Genomic DNA, 18,025 nt, shown 5'->3' with positions numbered 1-18,025 from the left:
CTGTAGCCCAGAAGTCTGCCACAAGAACCTGCCTTCCTCTTCTCCTAAAACTCTGCTGAACTTTGTCAATTCCTAACTGTCCATGAGCAAAACAGAAGACCAACCAGTTACAGTAGCATTGCTGGAGGAACTCAATCAGAGTTCCTCAATCAGAGGAACAGGCATACTGGGGAGAAAAACGTTGGGAACATAGGATCAAAGAAAGCTGCTTTATATGAAGACAGGCATTGTCTCAATATTACAGTACAGCAACAATTCAGTTCCTACAACAGTGTTTCCAGCCATAACTAGAAATGCTGACAAATGAGCCCGTGACCTTTTCCATGTAAAGCATGTATATGAGTTTTGTCCTCCTCATGAAGGATATATTGGGTAGGAAAATCTCCGAGATTGATAACTTATATGGTGCTTAAGGTCAAAATGCATAGCTATCCTAGCATTCTGTTTTCTGGGCAAAATCTGCTTCATAATTTGTGACATCAAAATAGATCTATGAATGTTCTTAATTTCATGAGTCTTTAGGTAATGAAAGCAAGAGGTCAGAATACCAACCAGTCATAATCACAATATGAGACACTGGGAAGATTAGCTAACAGAAGAAGAGAAACAGAAACATAAAACTTGAGATCTCTAATGATAGAAGAGGCCAGAGATCCAAGAACAGATTTTTATCATAGAGTCTACCACTTGATGGGCCTTAGAGATAAGGAGCTTTATAAAATTTCAGTCATACTGGGTTTGTTTATGCACATGCACACCAAAATATTTAGGACTGGTATTTGTTTCTTTGCTCATTGAAAGGAAAGCCAACAGTGTGCTTAGTTAGATGTATTTCTTTACAAATATTTCAATTTACTATATTATACAAATTGCAAGAGGAAAAGTCAGGTACCTATATGGCTTAATAATCTTCTGCCCGTAGCGCAAAGCACCTTCCCAGTCTTGTATGTACAGACAAACTCCCATGGCCTGATACATCATATGCAACATGTAAACATTACTCTCTGCAAACACAGAACCCATCTTGTCCAGACTGAGCTCACAAATCTCCTGCAGTTCACCTGGGGGTAAGCCAAGAGTTAAGGTATATGACAAATGAAAACTATATTTTCCAGGTTAGGTTTCTGAATATTATGTCCCATCATTACTGCCTCAGCTGAAACTATAAGGATGTATACTCTGCGCCTTTTTGCTTTTTGTCCTTACAGACTAGCGTTTAAAGAGATTATTAATTGTAAATATGTAGCCTCCTAGCTAGGATCTTCTCTAAAGGCCTAGACTAGAGCAATTATGGTGATGATGCTTCATATGACATTTGGCCTTTGAGGTACTGCAAAGTTTCAGTTCATCTTTGCATGTTGTTTAAAATCTACCCAAAACAACGTGAAGCTGATAGTAGATAGCAGGATTTTGATGGTATCAAATATTTTCTCTCTTGCTTGTTTTCATCCCAGGGAGATGGAGGATGCTTTCAATAAGGATGGATGGAAACAGCACACTATTTCCAATCTACCTGAGTTTGATGTCTTATAACAGCCCCATCCTGTTTCCAATACTGATCTGTACATTTTTTTTAGCTTGTATGAACATTAATGAACATTTTTACCAAGCTTATTTATAACACACCTCATATATTAGCTGAAATGTTTAAATTATGGTTCCATTAGGCATGATGTATACATAAATTTTATATCTATATATCTATACATATACACACATACATGCACACACTTTTTGAGCTGGGGAGTACATTACAACATTCAAAGAACAACAACTGTTTTCTAATCTGTCCAGGAACCATGAATTAGGATGGCTTAACAATGCAGTTCAAATAAAATTCTTAAAAAGTTTCTATTTGAGAGCTGCAACCCAAGTTTGTGGAAAATCATTTTTTGGATATGCCTCAACAAGTGAGACTGCTAAATTGAACTGAAATTTCAGCTTTGCAGAAATGGACACAAGAAAGATAACACCAAAGGATATATTTGTAATGTTTGGCCCGCCTGAATTCCTCAATCACATTTCTGGCATATCTGATCATATCTCGCACAACCTCCGTAGACGGAGGCTCATTCAGTTTACGGATTTCCAGTTTATCTTTGTCCTGAGGGAAGATTTATAAGAAAGTTACAAAGGCTATTCCAAAAACAAAAAGCAGATCCACAGGCAAACTGGCAGTAACTAAACTGATCAAAATGCGTAAGGCATCTTAAAACTTGGTTCCTTCTGGATGTATTGGCTAACTTCTATCAAACTGAAAGCCATGGACTAGCTACTGTGATTGTGAGGAGATCTGGAAGGCCCTAGATTACAGAAGACTGACAAAGAAGCAAGTTACAATTCATTCAATTTCAAAACGAGATCTGACTTGATTGAAAGGCTACAATTCCATCTATAAGACAAAAGTTGCTGAGAAAGTAAGAAAGTAGCTTCTGGTTTTAATTCATAAATCCCCCCATGGCTGGGGGTGAGGGATCTATGACCCTTGTACCCTTGGCTTCTGACCATTTCACCTACCTGATCTGAATTATGGAATGCTTTTGGAAAAGGGCATTGCATAGTAATAGAAATAAATGCTGTTGTTAAGATACAATAGAAAGGGGAGCAGGCAGAAAATATGAAATGGAAACTTAACCTGGGTTTCAATCTCTCCTTAGCTCTAGCTGACCTCAAAAATCCCAAATCTGTTTGGGGGTCTCAAGTACTGCAGGCACTATAAAATGCTAGATATTATAAGAATAGTGTTGTGACTATAGTCAGTCTACCAATCTAAGTAATAAAGCATATAATTAAATGGTTAAATTGGCTTACCTTTTCTTTAGTAAAACATTCCCTGCAATCACAGGTAAAGAAATAGGAATCTTTTAATCGATCGTTCCTATCTTCTGTTGGATACAGTAAGTCAATGTAACTGGTAAAAATCTGAGAAAAGTAAAATGATATTTGTCTAACAGCACATAGCACACAGATTTTAATATAGTCCATCTTATACTAAACCTGCTGTACATGCTATGCATATGAAACTCCAACGACAATTATTTTTCAAAACTTCAGGACATAGTAAGCTTCCAGCCAATGTATGTTTCTCCCTTCATGTAAATAAGTAAACAAACAGAGAGATTCAATGGACCCAAGAAAATCATAATTCCTAACTAGAGTTTGTTACTGGATTAACAGACATAAGGAGAGCCAGACTGTCCAATTTAGTAGAGTGGTTAAGGTCAGTAGTGGGTTTCAATTTCGGTCGCTACCGTTTCGCTCATGGGCGTGTGCACACTCATGCATGCGCACAACGCTTTTGCACATGTGCAGAAATGTCCGGGCAGGTGGGTGGAGCCTCCCGCCGCTGCCACCACCAGTTCTCCCGAATCGGTAGAAACCTACCACTGGTTAAGGTGCTGACCTAAAAACCAGGAGAATATGAGTTCTAGTCCCACTTTAGGCATGAAAGTTGGCTGGGTGACTTTGAGCCAGTCCCTCTCTCAGCCCAATGTCAACTCACAGGATTGTTATAGGGAAAATAGGAGGAAGAATGAGTATTAAGTATGTTTGCTCCCTTGAGTTACTTATAAAATAATAAAGGTTGAATAAAAATCTAATAAATGTAAACAAACAAACAAACCCTAGAAATAAATGCTGTACTAAGCAATCCTAACTTGATTGTTTAAAAAATAGCATTGGTAGAACATACTTTGGGGCACTGCATTATAGAAGGATCAAATAAAGTGACCACCAAAAGCCATTTGTGGACAAATACAGCCAAACAAATGAAAGTTGCACATCTTAATTTAGCCTTCTCTTTTTTTTTTCTTTAGTTCCTTCCATATATAAAATAGGATGTTGAGGTCTTTTGCTTATTTCTATTATCATAGTCAGTTATAAAGTACCTATATTTTTTTCTAAAAGTTTCATAATAAAAAATACATTCACATATAAGAAAAACAAAATTAAAATGACCTTAGTCCCATTTTGAATCTCTCACCTAAAATAAAATGTGATAAAACCAAGAAGGAAAGGCAAATATCTAACTGCTCCACCACAGATGCAAATTGTTCATTCTGCCTGCTCTTCTTTGTGTCCTTCACTTTCTCACAGCATGCCTAAGGCAATGATGTTAGTTAACAGTTGCTTGTTTTATTCTACAGTGAGTGTATCTCGATTGCTTTTTCCAGGCACAAAATATGAAAGCCAATTTAAACATGCGTACTCCCTTTCCCCACGCACAGTGGATTTTTTTTTGACAGGTTTCTCATGCAATAATCACATTGAACCAGAAGATGGAGGCATAGGCCATACCACTAAAGATTAATGAGTTAGAGTTTAACTCTACTTAAGAATCTTTTCCAGAAGTTCAATTAACATTCTCTCCATTTGACCTGTTAAAACTTTTCCTCTACAGCCCTTTTGTCTCCAAAACAGATATAAGGCAGGCATCCAAAGAGATCAGGGTCTTCCTGCATAACCCCATAGTAGTCGGGAATGCAGTGAAGAGGTTCTAGCACCATTGCCATGGCAAACTCAGATGAGGATGAATATGCAGGAAGTAAGAAGTTACATTCCTAAAATACTTCTTTATTATGAGAAGGTGGCTATTTGTCTATTTATCCTGTTATTTCTGTTCTTTACATTTAAGTGCTTGAATTAGCAAGTAAAATTTAGTCCAAGTTTTGCAGCAATAAAATTCTGAAAGCATCTTAGAGTGCTGGAAAGCAACTGTATGCCCACTTAATCACATATTCTTTGCTAATGAATCCAGCAACTCCACACTGTCCTCTTTTGGTTAAACTGCACTTAGCCAAAATGTCCCACTCTTAGCAGTGGCTATCCAATCATATTGATGATTTGAGACAAACAGTACAGGCTTTTTTTAAATTTAAGATTGAGAGAGAGAAATGGGAGAAAAGAACTGGGATTACCATTTTAGGCAGAACACTGAAAATAACCACAGTCAATCAAATCTCTAAAGATAAAGATGGAACTACATCTACATGGAGGGAAGTATGCAGTGGGGTACCCCAGGGTTCTGTCCTACGCCCAGTATTCTTAGCATAAACAATCTAAATGAGACGATAAAAGGGGAACTCATAAAATTTGCAGCAAGCTGGAGAATGGACAACATTTAGAATAGAATAGAATAGAATAGAATAGAATAGAATAGAATAGAATAGAATAGAATAGAATAGAATAGAATAGAATAGAATAGAATAGCAGAGTTGAAAGGGACCTTGGAGGTCTTCTAGTCCAACCCCCTGCCCAGGCAGGAAACCCTACACCACTTCAGACAAATGGTTATCCATCATCTTTTTAAAATTTTCCAGTGTTGGGGCATTCACAACTTCTGCAGGCAAGTTGTTCCACTTATTAATTGTTCTGTCAGGAAATTTCTCCTTAGTTCTAAGTTGCTTCTCTCCTTGATTAGTTTCCACCCATTGCTTCTTGTTCTACCCTCAGGTGCTTTGGAGAATAGTTTGACTCCCTCTTCTTTGTGGCAACCCCTGGTTGAGAAGATTTGAGAAGATAGGCTCAAGATCCACAAGGATCTTGGCAAACCTGTCGAACAAAATGCAATTCAGTGACAAGAAAAGTAAGATTTTACACTTAGGCAAGAACAACCAAACGCACAGATATAGAATAGGTGGTACCTGGGTTACCAGTAGTAACAGTAGGAGTCCTAGTGAACAACCATCTAAGTATGAGCCAGCAGTGTGCTGTAGCTGCCAAAAAAGCCAATGCAGTTCTAGGTTGCATCAACAGAGGGATATTATCAAGATCATGTGAAGTGTTGATACCATTATATACTGCACTGGTAAGACCACACTTGGAATAGTGTGTCCAGTTTTGGTCACTGTGATACAAAAAGTTGTTGAGACTCTAGAAAGAGTGCAGAGAAGAGCAACAAAGATGATTAGGGAGCTTGAGGCTAAAACATATGACGAGCAGTTCTAGGTACTGGGTATCACTAGTCTAATGAAGGACTAGGAATGACATGATAGCAGTCTTCCAATACCTAAGGAGTGGTCACAGAGAAGAGGGGGTGTCAATCTATTCTCCAAAGCACTTCAGGGCACAATAAAAAATAACAGATAGAAACTCATTAAGGAGAGATCCAACCATAACCAAGGAGATATTTCCTGTCAATGAGAAAAATTAATCAGTGGGAACGCTTGCTTCCAGAAGTTGTGGGTGCTCCATCACTGGAGATTTTTAAGAAGACATTGGATAGCAGGGTCTCCAGTTTAGGCAAGGAATTGGATTAGAAGAACTCCAAAGTCCCTTCCAGCTGTATTATTCTCTTTTTTGTATTCCTCAAAATTTAGAGTCACTTATCTTCCAGCTGTACTTTAAAACTAGAAACCAGATTAAGCGAATGAGATACCATAAACTTGATACTATTTATTTCAGCAATACTGCATGAACAAAACACTTGGCCTTTCCCCTGTGCAACGTATTCGTTATACATTCCATATCAGCACATAAAAATTGCATATATTCAGTTACCTCATCTCCTGCTTCAATCTCTTGAACTGCTCTGACTTCAGCCACTGTCCCTTTATAGGTAACAATCACATTGGGGCAACAACTGTGGTTCATAAGTGCCACACTGAGAAAAACAGAGTTTTTTTTTAAAGAAACAAGCAATACTCCAATTTATGCAAAGATGTGAGATATATTTCTAACGCTTTTGTGCTAACAAAAGGTTAGCACAATGTGAAACGGACATAAAAATTTGCTTAATATTTAGAATATGTTGCCATTGCCAGTGATTATTTTAGAAAATGAGGTTTGTATACAATGTAGTTAAACGAATTAAAATCACAAGTTATTTTAAAGAAACGCAGTTCATTCAATGTGTGTTAACTTTCTCACTGAAGCCACTGTACTAAAGAAATTTCACTGTGCCTGGTTTGGGTTGGGTGGCAAATTTGCAAACTTTTCTATATTCAGGTAGTCTTCGACTTGCAACAGTTCATTTACTGACCGTTCAAAGTTACAACGGCACTGAAAAAAGCGACTTATGACCATTTTTCACAGTTACAACCTTTGAAACATCCCCAAGATCATGTGATCAAAATTCAGATGCTTGACAACTGGTTCGTTCTTATGACCGTTGTTGGGACCGTTGTGTCCCAAGGTCATGTGACCACCTTTTGCAACCTTCTGACAAGCAAAGTTGATGGGGAAGGCAGCTTCATTTAACAACTGTGTTACTAACTATATCAACTCCAGTGATTCACTTAACAACTGTGGCAAGAAAGGTGGTAAAATGGGGCAAAACCAGGGGTGAAATCCAACAGGTTCTTACAGGTTCTGGAGAACTGGTAGTGGAAATTTTGAGTAGTTTGGAGAACCGGCAAATACCACCTCTGGCTGGCCCCAGAGTGGGGTGGGAATGGAGATTTTGCAATATCCCTCCCCCAGGAAGGGAGGGAAGGGAGATTTTGCAGTATCCTTTCCCTGGAGTGGGGTGGGAATGGAGATTTTGCAATATCCTTCCCCTGCCATGCCTACCAAGCCACGCCCACAGAACCATTAGGGGAAAAAAATGGATTTCACCCCTGGGCAAAACTCACTTAACAAATGTCTCACTTAGCAACAGAAATTTTGGGCTCAATTGTGGTCGTAAATCATATCCAAGTGTTAATATATCACAGAAATGATTATTTTATGGCAACACATTGTGTAGCAGACTATCAGTATAAGTCATAACAGAATTGATCATAGCTGAGCCACATGTCCCATATTCCAACTCCCAAAGGATAATTATGATTTTACATTAATTTAGTCATTAATTTGTAGTCTTCCTCATGGCCTATGTCCTGCTCTTCCTTCCTCCAAATTGCTAAAAATTGAGAAACAGGCAGTCATGTGACCACATTTGGGCACTTGGCAACCAGCTCACTTTTATGACTGACTGCAGCATCCTGTGATCAGACGCCCATGATTTGCTATGGGTTTTTTGCAGGTTTCCAGTGGTTTTGGCCAGTTTCCGGCAAAAGACACCCATTCAGAATAATGGGTTCACTTAATGACTGTGCCATTCACTTAACAATTGCATGACTACTGCATGGCTACTGCAAAAATATCAAAAAAATCAGGACCACCCATCTTAGATGCCTTGATTTACAACCTGATTTACAACTGAATGGTCAGATTTTCAGTCCCAACTGTACGTCCCAAGCAGTGGTGAAATGTAAAATTTGTTACTACCGGTTCTGTGAACGTGGCTTGGTGGAGGGGAGGGGGTGAAGGGGGGTTAATGTGACTGAGTGGGTGTGGCCAACTTTTTTTTTTTTACTTTTAAAACCATTTTTTCTACAACCTCTTCGGCCGAAGAGGTTGTAAAAAAAAATGCTTTTAAAAGCCTCTGACGATCAGAGGCTGGGATCGTCAGAGGCTTTTAAAAGCATTTTTCTACAGCCTCTTTTAAAATGCTTTAAAAAGCCTCTGATGATCCCAGCTGAGCCGTGCGATCATCAGAGGCTTTTTTTTTTTTACTTTTAAAAGCATTTTTTCAGCCAAAGAGGTTGTAGAAAAAATGCTTTTAAAAATAATTTTAAAAAAGCCTCTGATGATCGCGTGGCTCATCTGGGCATGGGGGGGGGGCAGGGATTTTTGTTACCGGTTCTCCGAACCACCCGCCACCCTCGCTACTGGATCGGGTGATCCGGTCCGAACCGGGAGCATTTCACCCTTGGTCCCAAGCACCAATAGGCAGTCCAAGACTATCTAACCTGTACTCAACACTATATAAGCTAAGCAAATAAAAGGGGAGACACATTCCATTTCCTCCATGGGTCAGTTGGCCAATTGGACGTCTTATTTCTCTGTTTCTTTTTGACATTTCAGCATCTTCATTTTCTATGGGATTCATATACATGTTCCATATGTATCAACTCAATTATCTCCCAACCATATAAATATTAAAAAGCTGTCAACAGTCATTATATAGGGTAAAAATCACCTATCTTAATTTACAATGGGCCTCATGAATCTAATACTTAAAAGCCTTCTTAATAATGGTGAGGATTTTTAACTAGAGAGACCTTGGCGAATCCCTGTGCATGCAAAATTTATGTTTTGCCTTTGAAGTGTTTGATGCTTCTTTTGCATCTATTCACAAGTTTAAGGGTTCTCTGGGTTCTCAGAGGTCCAAAGAAATCAAATGTTATGTCTTTAACATCACAGCTTTCTCTCTACATAGGTAGACTACTACCATAAAAGATGGTAATACACCATATGAGACCATTTAATCTATTATGGTTTATATCAGTTTTTGTAAACTGAGTCTCTCCAAGTTCTTCTGATTCCCAACCTTTGGCCAGTCTCTCAAGCAAAGGTCTCTGGTGGAGCTATTGCCAGTGGAAGTAGACAGTACTAAGTTAGAGAAGTAAGTTATTTTACTTTGCCTAACCTAACTTAATGCAAGTTCTTCTGTTCAGCAGTCATTCCTAATTCAGAAGCAGAGATGCTACCTAGAAAATCTACTTTTTGGGTTGAACATGGAGTAGTTGAGAATGGTGTGTGAAGTACAAGTTGGAATAAGGACTGGCTCAAGTCTGTAAACAAGCTAGAGATTTTTTTAAACATCTGTTATTGAAACAACATTAATACATTGGGGAAAAGAATACAGTACTATTTCTCAAACACCTACTCAGGAAATATTGCTGATCCCAAGTGTGAAAGTTCTTCATCTTCAATTGTGAAGCCATTGCAGTTAACCTGAGAGAAGAGGGAAGACAGACACACTCAGATCTTAGAAATAAAAAAAAATCCATCGGCTTACTTAGCTCTGCATGGTAGTTGACCCCATTCATCTGTACCATGCTGATTAATCTGATTATAACACTGCTTATTCTTAATTAAGTCTTGCTGTTGAACTACCAGGATAACATAAGGGAGCTTATGCGAAGTTTATTTATAATCTAATTTTGCCTGAAAAATTAGAACTGCATAGCCTAGCTGGGGCAGACCAAACCACACAATTACCATAAAAGATGGAAGGCTGGGAGAAATTTTTTAAAAATCTCAGTCAGTCACAGTCAGTCAGTCATTCATTCATAACATTTAAATTAAAAAAAAAAAGAAGAATCTGAATGATAACAGTCCAGAAAAACATGAAAGTAAGTTATTCCTACTTTAAATTGTTTAACAAATAATAAAAGTATATTTTCTTTCTTTGGGGAAAGAAATTCAGTCTCAATGCAACTCTTCATTTAAGCATGTTGCATTCTATCCCATAATTCCCCAACAGAATTCCTTGAAACATAACACGTGCACCTGATGTGGTTTTGGTATTGACATGTTTCCAAAAGAAGGGATTTGAAATTTAATATGCCCATGTATTTTTTATATATACAATACAAGAGGAAGCAATCTGTAAAAAAAAGTATCTTTACAGTATTGAAGAATTAGTGCAATCACAGTCCACACTGAAGGACTGCCAAGAAACAATTGCAGAAATTACAACACAGTTTTGTACCTATGCAATCATACTTCCTAACCCCCTTTTATCCTTATCTACCTTACCTGTCCAAAAAGTACCACCAGAGCTTCATTGTCAGGGTATTCTATGTGCTTTGAATAAAAGTGGTGAAGAGCAGAGATATCATTTTGAATCAGCTCCTTCTTTTCATTGTCAAGCTTATCAAGATCTATGAAGCAAAGGACATTTTTAACACCATAATGATCACTTGCTGTCAACAGTAAACTTAAGCTCAAGATATTATACACTCTATGGAAAGAAAATGCACTGTTCTTTTCCTGCAATAGACAATGTTACTCCAATCTTTCCCTTGTCCAGGATTTGTGAACATGAGTAATTATCAGCAAAAATGTTAATAACCAGGACATTTTAACTCTGTATATGAGTGTGTGCATGCATGTAGCTTTGAATCAGTCGTAACTCCTTGTGAATGCCTAAACAAGTTTTCTTGGCAAGATTTCAGAAATGGTTTGCAGCTGCATTTCTTCCTTGGGTTGAGAGAGTGTGATTGACCCAAAATCACCCAACTGGCTTTGTCCCTAAGATGGGATTGGAACTCGCAATCTCTAAACTGGTGATTTAACCAAACTAGCCCTCAACCTTCAATCATGGGGGTGGGGGTGGGGGAATTAACAACCAAATTTTTTGCTAAGCCTATAATAAAATTAATTCCCTTCATTTTAAGCTGATACCAATGATGTGGTATCCTAAGTGAATAATCCTGTTTCACTAAAGCAAGAGAATTCAAAAGGAAAACAAATTTTAACATTGCTCAGATTTTAAAATTCAGGACTTGAAAGTGATTGAAAACCACATGTCAAAAATGTCTTCAATTAGGCAAAAAATTACATGCCTAATAACCTGTTGCTGTTTTTTCAAACTGTGATTAAAAAAGAAAGCATCTTGAGAGGCGCCATCTGAGAAGACATCTATTAAAGTAGTTCTAAATGTCTAAATGGATAAAGCTAGAAGTAAAAATATTTCATTTTGAACAATTACTTGTTAAGCCAAATTTATGTTATAATAAACATGAGCAACATTTAAAGTATTTGCATTGTACTCTTTTCCCACAGGGATATCTTTATTTAACACAAAGTGAAAGTGAAAATGCTTCAACTGAGTGAAGGTCTAACTGTTCCCCCAAATGAATCTGACCCGAATTCATAATCTGACTGTCCGAGCTTCCCTTGAACCCCTGAGTGGGATTTTTTTAATTCTCCAGATCAGGCAACAGTTTATCAATTGATCAAAGGGCCAACTCTTCCAGCTTGCTTTGTCCTCTTTTACAGTTGCTTTATTTCTCTGTCTGCCATGGGGCAATATGGGGGGAGCTGTTTTCTCTCTGTGTCTCTCACATACACATACACATATACCATGGAACGTACAATTTGAATATTAATAAGTGCTTTAGCACAGGCTTCTGAGCACTGCCAGAGTTTTAAGTATTATATGACAGCCATTCATTAGCAAGCATATGATAGTTCCAACTCCATGTTAGTGCTTTTTTATTTATTGTTTCAATTTATATAGCTACGCATTTCAGATTCTTGACTTTGGGTGGCTTACAAATTAAAAACTACAACCAAATGAAGTGCAATCTTGAAAAATATAAAAAGCACATGAAACCATCTAAAAGGCTAAGTAACAGAATCCATAGCCAAGGTCTAAAACAACTAATCTAAACTCAACACAACCACTGTACAGGCTCTACTGCACCTCCAGATCCCCAAGCCTGGTGGCATAGACACATCTCTTCTCTCCACTTGACCTGTTCTACCTGACCAGTTAGACTCTTCCTGGAGTCCCAGGTGATAGACCTCAAGGCATTCCCTTTCTGTTGTACCTAATGGGATGGGTAGATGTAATTGGGGGGAGGGATTACTCCTCAAATAACCCAGTCCTCTGCTATGAAGGATATTACAGGTCATCACCACCACCTTGAATCATATTCAGAAGGGTTCAAGAAGAAATTGGTCAGACAATAAGAACTAGTGAAAAGTTGGGGGATTTTGTCTTTGACAAATACAGCATAGTGTGTTAATTTCTAGGTTCTTGCTGCTTGACAATAAACACACCCTATTTTCTTTGTTTCATGGTCTTGCCACGGTATGTTATTGAACATGTCCATGTGCACTTGACCTGGCTTTGCAAACCTATAATAAATTGTGTGGAGACTGAAGTACAACAAAAAATAAACTCATCTTGTCTTACAAGGCCAAGTGAGAAGACAGAGGAAAATGAAAGCCATAAATATTCAGAAGTTCCCTTATTGATTTTTCTCCAACAATACCACCACCACGTACATAAAGAGTTAATCACACTTATTTCCTTAGTTTACTTAAGGGATATCCGGAAAGTGGAAATCATGAAGGACGTATCAGAGCTGAGTGGCAATGATATACAACAAATACTAGTGGACCTTACAATTAGAGACACTATCAAAAAACAGTACCATCTCTAATTTTATGACTTGTGGAAACAAAACTGGCTGTTTAAATTTTTATAACAGTAATAGCCACAAAAGTTACCCTCGGCCAGGAATATTGTTTGACAAATAGAAATGACACAATTAATAAGCTGGAATTTTAATTATCTTTCACAAAGTTATAACATCTGGGAGAATCATCTGGGAGGGTAGGTCAGGGGAGGGGGTTACTCTGCTCCTCCTCCTCTTCAAACCATCCTAACAAGTCATAGTTTAAGCACAGTTTGTTTAAAAAGCCATAACTGGTTTGGGCTCACTCTAAACAATGGTTAACAATCCAAAATGGAGGCATTTATATTTAATGCTATGCCAAAATCAAAGAGATCAGCAATATAGTTTTGCTTGTTGGATTACTTCAACTATTGGATTAGATCCAGATATCCAACTGTAGATGAGAGTCAGGAGAAAATGACTTTCCCTTTATACTTTTTCCCATCAGCCCACAGAGATGCTTTAACATGCTTCAAGGATCAGGAAATCTTGCTAAGTGGAGGGGAGATTGAGCCCATGGCCATCCTCAAAGGGGACAAGAGGGGACCAAGTCACACAAAAGCTAAAACTTGTGTCATCTTTCATGGATACTGTCATTTTGGATTGCCATAGTTTGTTGTGGATAGCCACCAAGTGGAAAGGGGGAGATGATAGAAAATAGGCAGCAGTTCATATTCATCTGCTCCATATTCAGAAGATGCTTCTGCCAATATTTCAAATATCTCCTTTTTCTCACAGTGCCCCAGTCCAGGCAACAGGGCCTGGAGGAAGCTTCTTGCAAAAACTGGCAAGAAGAGGATAACCAGAATTCAGTTATTCCCTGCTCCTCACCACTGTCTACTTCCAATCCATAACAGATACAAAGCGAGTATATACGTAGAAAAATTAGTAAGCCTTTTTTTTCTTTCTGAAAAGCCTTTTGAAAATCAACATACTGTTTCCTTTATTTTTACTTACGGGATTCAAATTCTTTTATAGAAAGGAGTTTCTCTGACTCAGTCCTTTCCAGGTGTGTTTTCTGGTAAAGGTGCAAAAAAAGGAGGGAGGAGGGAGAGAAAATGACTTGTTGAAAAACCTCCAAAATATTTCTTCGGCTATTTGCAATTGTCGCTTGTAACAATCATCCTGTAAAGACTGCAGAGGAGGGGATGAACAGCTTTTCAGGTTTACCTGTCAAGACCTCTTACAATATATAAGCCATCAAGAGACTCATGCTGGAATTTGCACACATACATATAGGAGGAGTGATTGAAAAACTCTCTTTTTTTTAAGTTGCAAATTTGCAAAAAAAAACAACAAAAAAAAATACCCCAGCTAAGAATAGCAAGCAGTCAGAAGGCAGACTTTGCTTTGAGGAAAGTGAATAATCTCAATGTTGACAAGAGTTCAAAAGCAACACTCCAGCATTGGCCTAAGGCCACTCCTTTGTAATCTTGGCCATTAAATGTGAGTTTGCAGGTGGCCCAACAGCTGAGGTTTGGAGATTTTAGTTTGCATATTTAGTTTTCATATTCCATGTAGGGCCCCCTTCCATTCCCTGCAAGCTATAAAAGCCCAAATTTATTCCAATGACTTTTCATCATTACACATCTAATTTTGCTTGTGGGTCACCAGTAGACTATGCTTTAATTTGAAAAAGGGAAAGGGAGAAAGAAAAAAGAAAGAAGCAGAGAAGGAGGGAATTGGTCAGATTAACCTGCCAGCAGGCCTTCAGCATCTTTTCTCTATACTCTACCTGGATTGTTCTTGTCAGATTAGCAATTCTCGGGCATATAGATTTTCTTCAAAGGCCATCATTTAGGGAATTTATTTTTTCTTTTAATGGCAAAGACGGGCACACTGGAGAAGTGCAAGAGCTATACAATATAGTTACTTAGAAATGTGCAAGCAAATTCTCCCTGTGAACAAATTCTGAGGCATGCTTCTCACCAATCCAAGAATTATATAGGAAGGACTGTCCAGGTATTTTGATGCCGATGGGGTTATTTCTAATGCTCTGTGCTCTCTCTTATCTCTCTTCTACTAAGCTGCTATCCTTGCATGGTACAGATATACCCATTCATGCAGTTATCTTGAAACCAAGGAAGAAGGTACCTATTCAAGGCACCTGCGCACCTTCCGCCGCGAGTTGAAGACGCTTTTATTTCATCAAGCTGGCCTCGCCTAAATCTTCTCCCTTTTAAGTGTAAATTCTAAATTTTAATGGATTTTAAAATATGGGTATTTTTAAATTATGGGTATTAATTCAGCCAAATTTATTTAATCCATTTTATTCGATTTTAAATTTTGTATATTTATGTGTTTTATTTCATGGCTGTGCACCGCCCTGAGTCCTTCGGGAGTAGGGCGGTATAGAAATTCAATAAAATAATAAATAAATAATAAATAATATTTTGATATAATACTTTTTTCACATTGGATTAAGTTTTTCTGAACTGTTTGCTTTTGAGCAAATTTCAGTGGGTTAAAGCCAAACTGAGTCACCCCATGGCAACATATCCATTAATCCTAAAGCAAATTAAGCATGTGCTGGCTAATTTAGGCCCCATTAGTGTCACAATATTCCAATTGTTTCATCTTTGTTAAGCCACCCTGATACAGGATGTGACTCATCAATGGATGTATAAAACTCAGAAGATTTTACTATATGTCTGATCTGTAAAGAAAAGGAAAATTTCCAAGTTATATAAAATATGACCGATGGAGCAGTGAAAATCACCTAGCAAATAGTTAGTATAAAGGTCTCTAGGGATTTTTTCCCCCTTCTTCTTCTCTTTCCAAATATAAAGCAGCTCTTTTAGAATTAAACTCATTCATCTGCTAGACTATTATTTTTACTGATCTAATCAAACTGAGCTTCATATCTACCTTTTATTCTATTTTCTCAAATCTTCTCTCTACATTCTGTTTTAAAACCAAGCTATGATGTCTCAGCTGGCAATGCCAAGTTGTGACAAAGGTCATTTCAAAGACCTCCACTTTCCTAGTGAAAATAGCTATCTTTACCTTGGGGAACATGTTTCTCAATAACTCATGTATTTTAAGTGATGCAAAAAAAAAAAAAGCATGCTTCCAAACAACTGGATTTGTAGAGAAACTGACCACAGTAGGCTCAAAATTTCAACTGCATGACTAAAGCAGGTACTCTCAAACCCAGATTCATGTTTTATGGAATCCTGTAAGGAGAGGGCAATAGGAGGCAACTTGGCAGACAGGAAAGACAGAGATTATTTCAAGATGTAACATTTTAAAATATAATAAGTAATGTATTATTCAGAGGTTCAGCAAAGAACTATCAATAGTTATAGGCAAGAAGTTAGGAAATAAATTTTGCAGAGATCTGTTATTGACAGACTTATTTTCTTCTTTCCTATCCATCTAGACAAAGCAAGGCAAAACAAATATTTCAGATCAGCTCACCTGCTTGGCAAGAATCCTTGCTGTGAGTCTGACTGTCTCAGAGGGATTCCAGTTCTGTCCAAATACGCACATGGCAGAACACTCCAATTTGTGCAATGGCCAATCTTGTTTCTAAAGAATTAAACATACAATTTGAAAATGCATGAAATTTGTTTTCCTCACAATGAAAAGATAGCACCAGAAAAAAAAATTAAACTTGAAGGTAAAGATATCCTCTTTTCTGACATGAATTCATATGTATTGGTAAGATTCATAATACTTAAAAGAACATAGAGTCTATCTGTAATACAGTAATTGAAAGAACTGATCTGGGTTAGAGTGGGAAATGTCATTGACCATTGACTACTTCTTCCAGTCCCATGAATAGAAACCAAATTATGATCTCCATTGCTGGTTCTATGAAATGATTGTGTTTGCTACAAATTACACAACAAAGAACTGAAGCAAATCTTGGATGATCTCTTAAAATCCTATTCTCCAGAAACTATTTCCCAGCGATCTCCACTTATATTTGCCAAAGAAGTAATCATCAGAGATTAAAGCTAAAAAAACCCATATTCAAAGTTCCTGAATATTTGTATGTGAGATACATGAGAGAGAAAACACTGTCGAGGAGTTGCTGACTTTTATGAGGTAGAAAATAATCTTCAAACAATTAATCAACAGCCTTATTTTACTAGCACACATAGGCATAGAAAATGCCCAGTTAAGACAGATGCAAAATTGACAATGCCAATATGTCCTTCCAACATCCCCTTCTGACCCCTTTATTCTTTAAGCATAGTTAATTAAATTTTTTCCTCAGGCTGAATCCAACTGAGTTATATGAACTAGTAAAGTGGTTAAAGGGACAAGATATAGATGAATTGTGCAAAACAAGATAAAAGGCAGGAACATTGCAGGAATATGGGAGCAGTGTCTGCATAATATCTGGCACGGAAGCATTCTGACAGAGATCTTTTTAGTGATCACAGCAGGATCACATTTAACATTCTTTTCCACCATTCCTCTAAGCCGTTTGATTGATAGCAGGCAGCGTTGTTCTAGCCAACTCTCTAATGCTGTAACGATACTCCAGATTCAAGAGGGGAAAAAAACAGGGCAGCCAATATTTCTCTCTGATTTAAGGATTACAATCAGAAAACTTCTGGAAAGGACATCTGCCTTTTAAAAATGGAAGGGGAAACATGAATTGTCTCTGCTGGGGTGTTCGGAATGACTCCCATCTGCTAAGGATGTACTGAACAGAACTTTATGGAAAGTTATCTCTCTCACACACAAAAAATCACGTTCTCCAAAGCTGAAATGTGGCTACCTCGATATCTCCTTTCAAAGTCTCCTATGCATTTTAGATTACTCAGAGGCATCAAGACCAAAGGAAAAGAAACCAAAACCCAAAATAAATAATACATAAAAAGTAGGGGAGAGAATTAAAAAAAAAACCTCTAACTGTGAACATCACCAATCTAGGTCACATTGGTGTTACAAGTCAAAGTTGGAAGTGGTGACTGAAGGCAGCAAGGGCCTGGATGGGAAGAACCAAAGTAAAGTCGAACCCAAAGAGATGGGTTGTTGTTTACTTATTGAGGTCCAATAGAATAAACAGTGGGAGAAATAACAGTGCATATAGCTGAGATGAGCTTTAG

At 37.7% G+C, this 18,025-nt stretch overlaps 1 protein-coding gene across 1 annotated transcript in view; it reads right to left on the bottom strand.

Moving 5' to 3' along the window:
- Positions 1–18,025, bottom strand: part of SMYD2 (SET and MYND domain containing 2) — a 33,089-nt gene that overhangs the window by 4,352 nt on the left and 10,712 nt on the right. Inside the window, exons 3-10 of the mRNA XM_070948955.1 lie at positions 16,380–16,490; positions 13,917–13,977; positions 10,528–10,652; positions 9,653–9,720; positions 6,499–6,601; positions 2,812–2,922; positions 1,984–2,104; positions 893–1,067 (exon numbers count right to left, since the gene is read on the bottom strand). Of these exons, the coding sequence (XP_070805056.1) occupies positions 893–1,067; positions 1,984–2,104; positions 2,812–2,922; positions 6,499–6,601; positions 9,653–9,720; positions 10,528–10,652; positions 13,917–13,977; positions 16,380–16,490 (875 nt within the window). The remainder of the gene's footprint in view (positions 1–892; positions 1,068–1,983; positions 2,105–2,811; positions 2,923–6,498; positions 6,602–9,652; positions 9,721–10,527; positions 10,653–13,916; positions 13,978–16,379; positions 16,491–18,025) is intronic.

The sequence above is a fragment of the Pituophis catenifer genome, unplaced genomic scaffold (assembly GCF_029215685.1).
Source record: "Pituophis catenifer annectens isolate HBS135680 unplaced genomic scaffold, rPitCat1.0.hap2 SCAF_1, whole genome shotgun sequence".
In the NCBI taxonomy this organism is placed as follows: domain Eukaryota; kingdom Metazoa; phylum Chordata; class Lepidosauria; order Squamata; family Colubridae; genus Pituophis; species Pituophis catenifer.
Note: the sequence above shows the minus strand (reverse complement) of the source record. Positions and strands in the feature narration are given on the sequence as shown.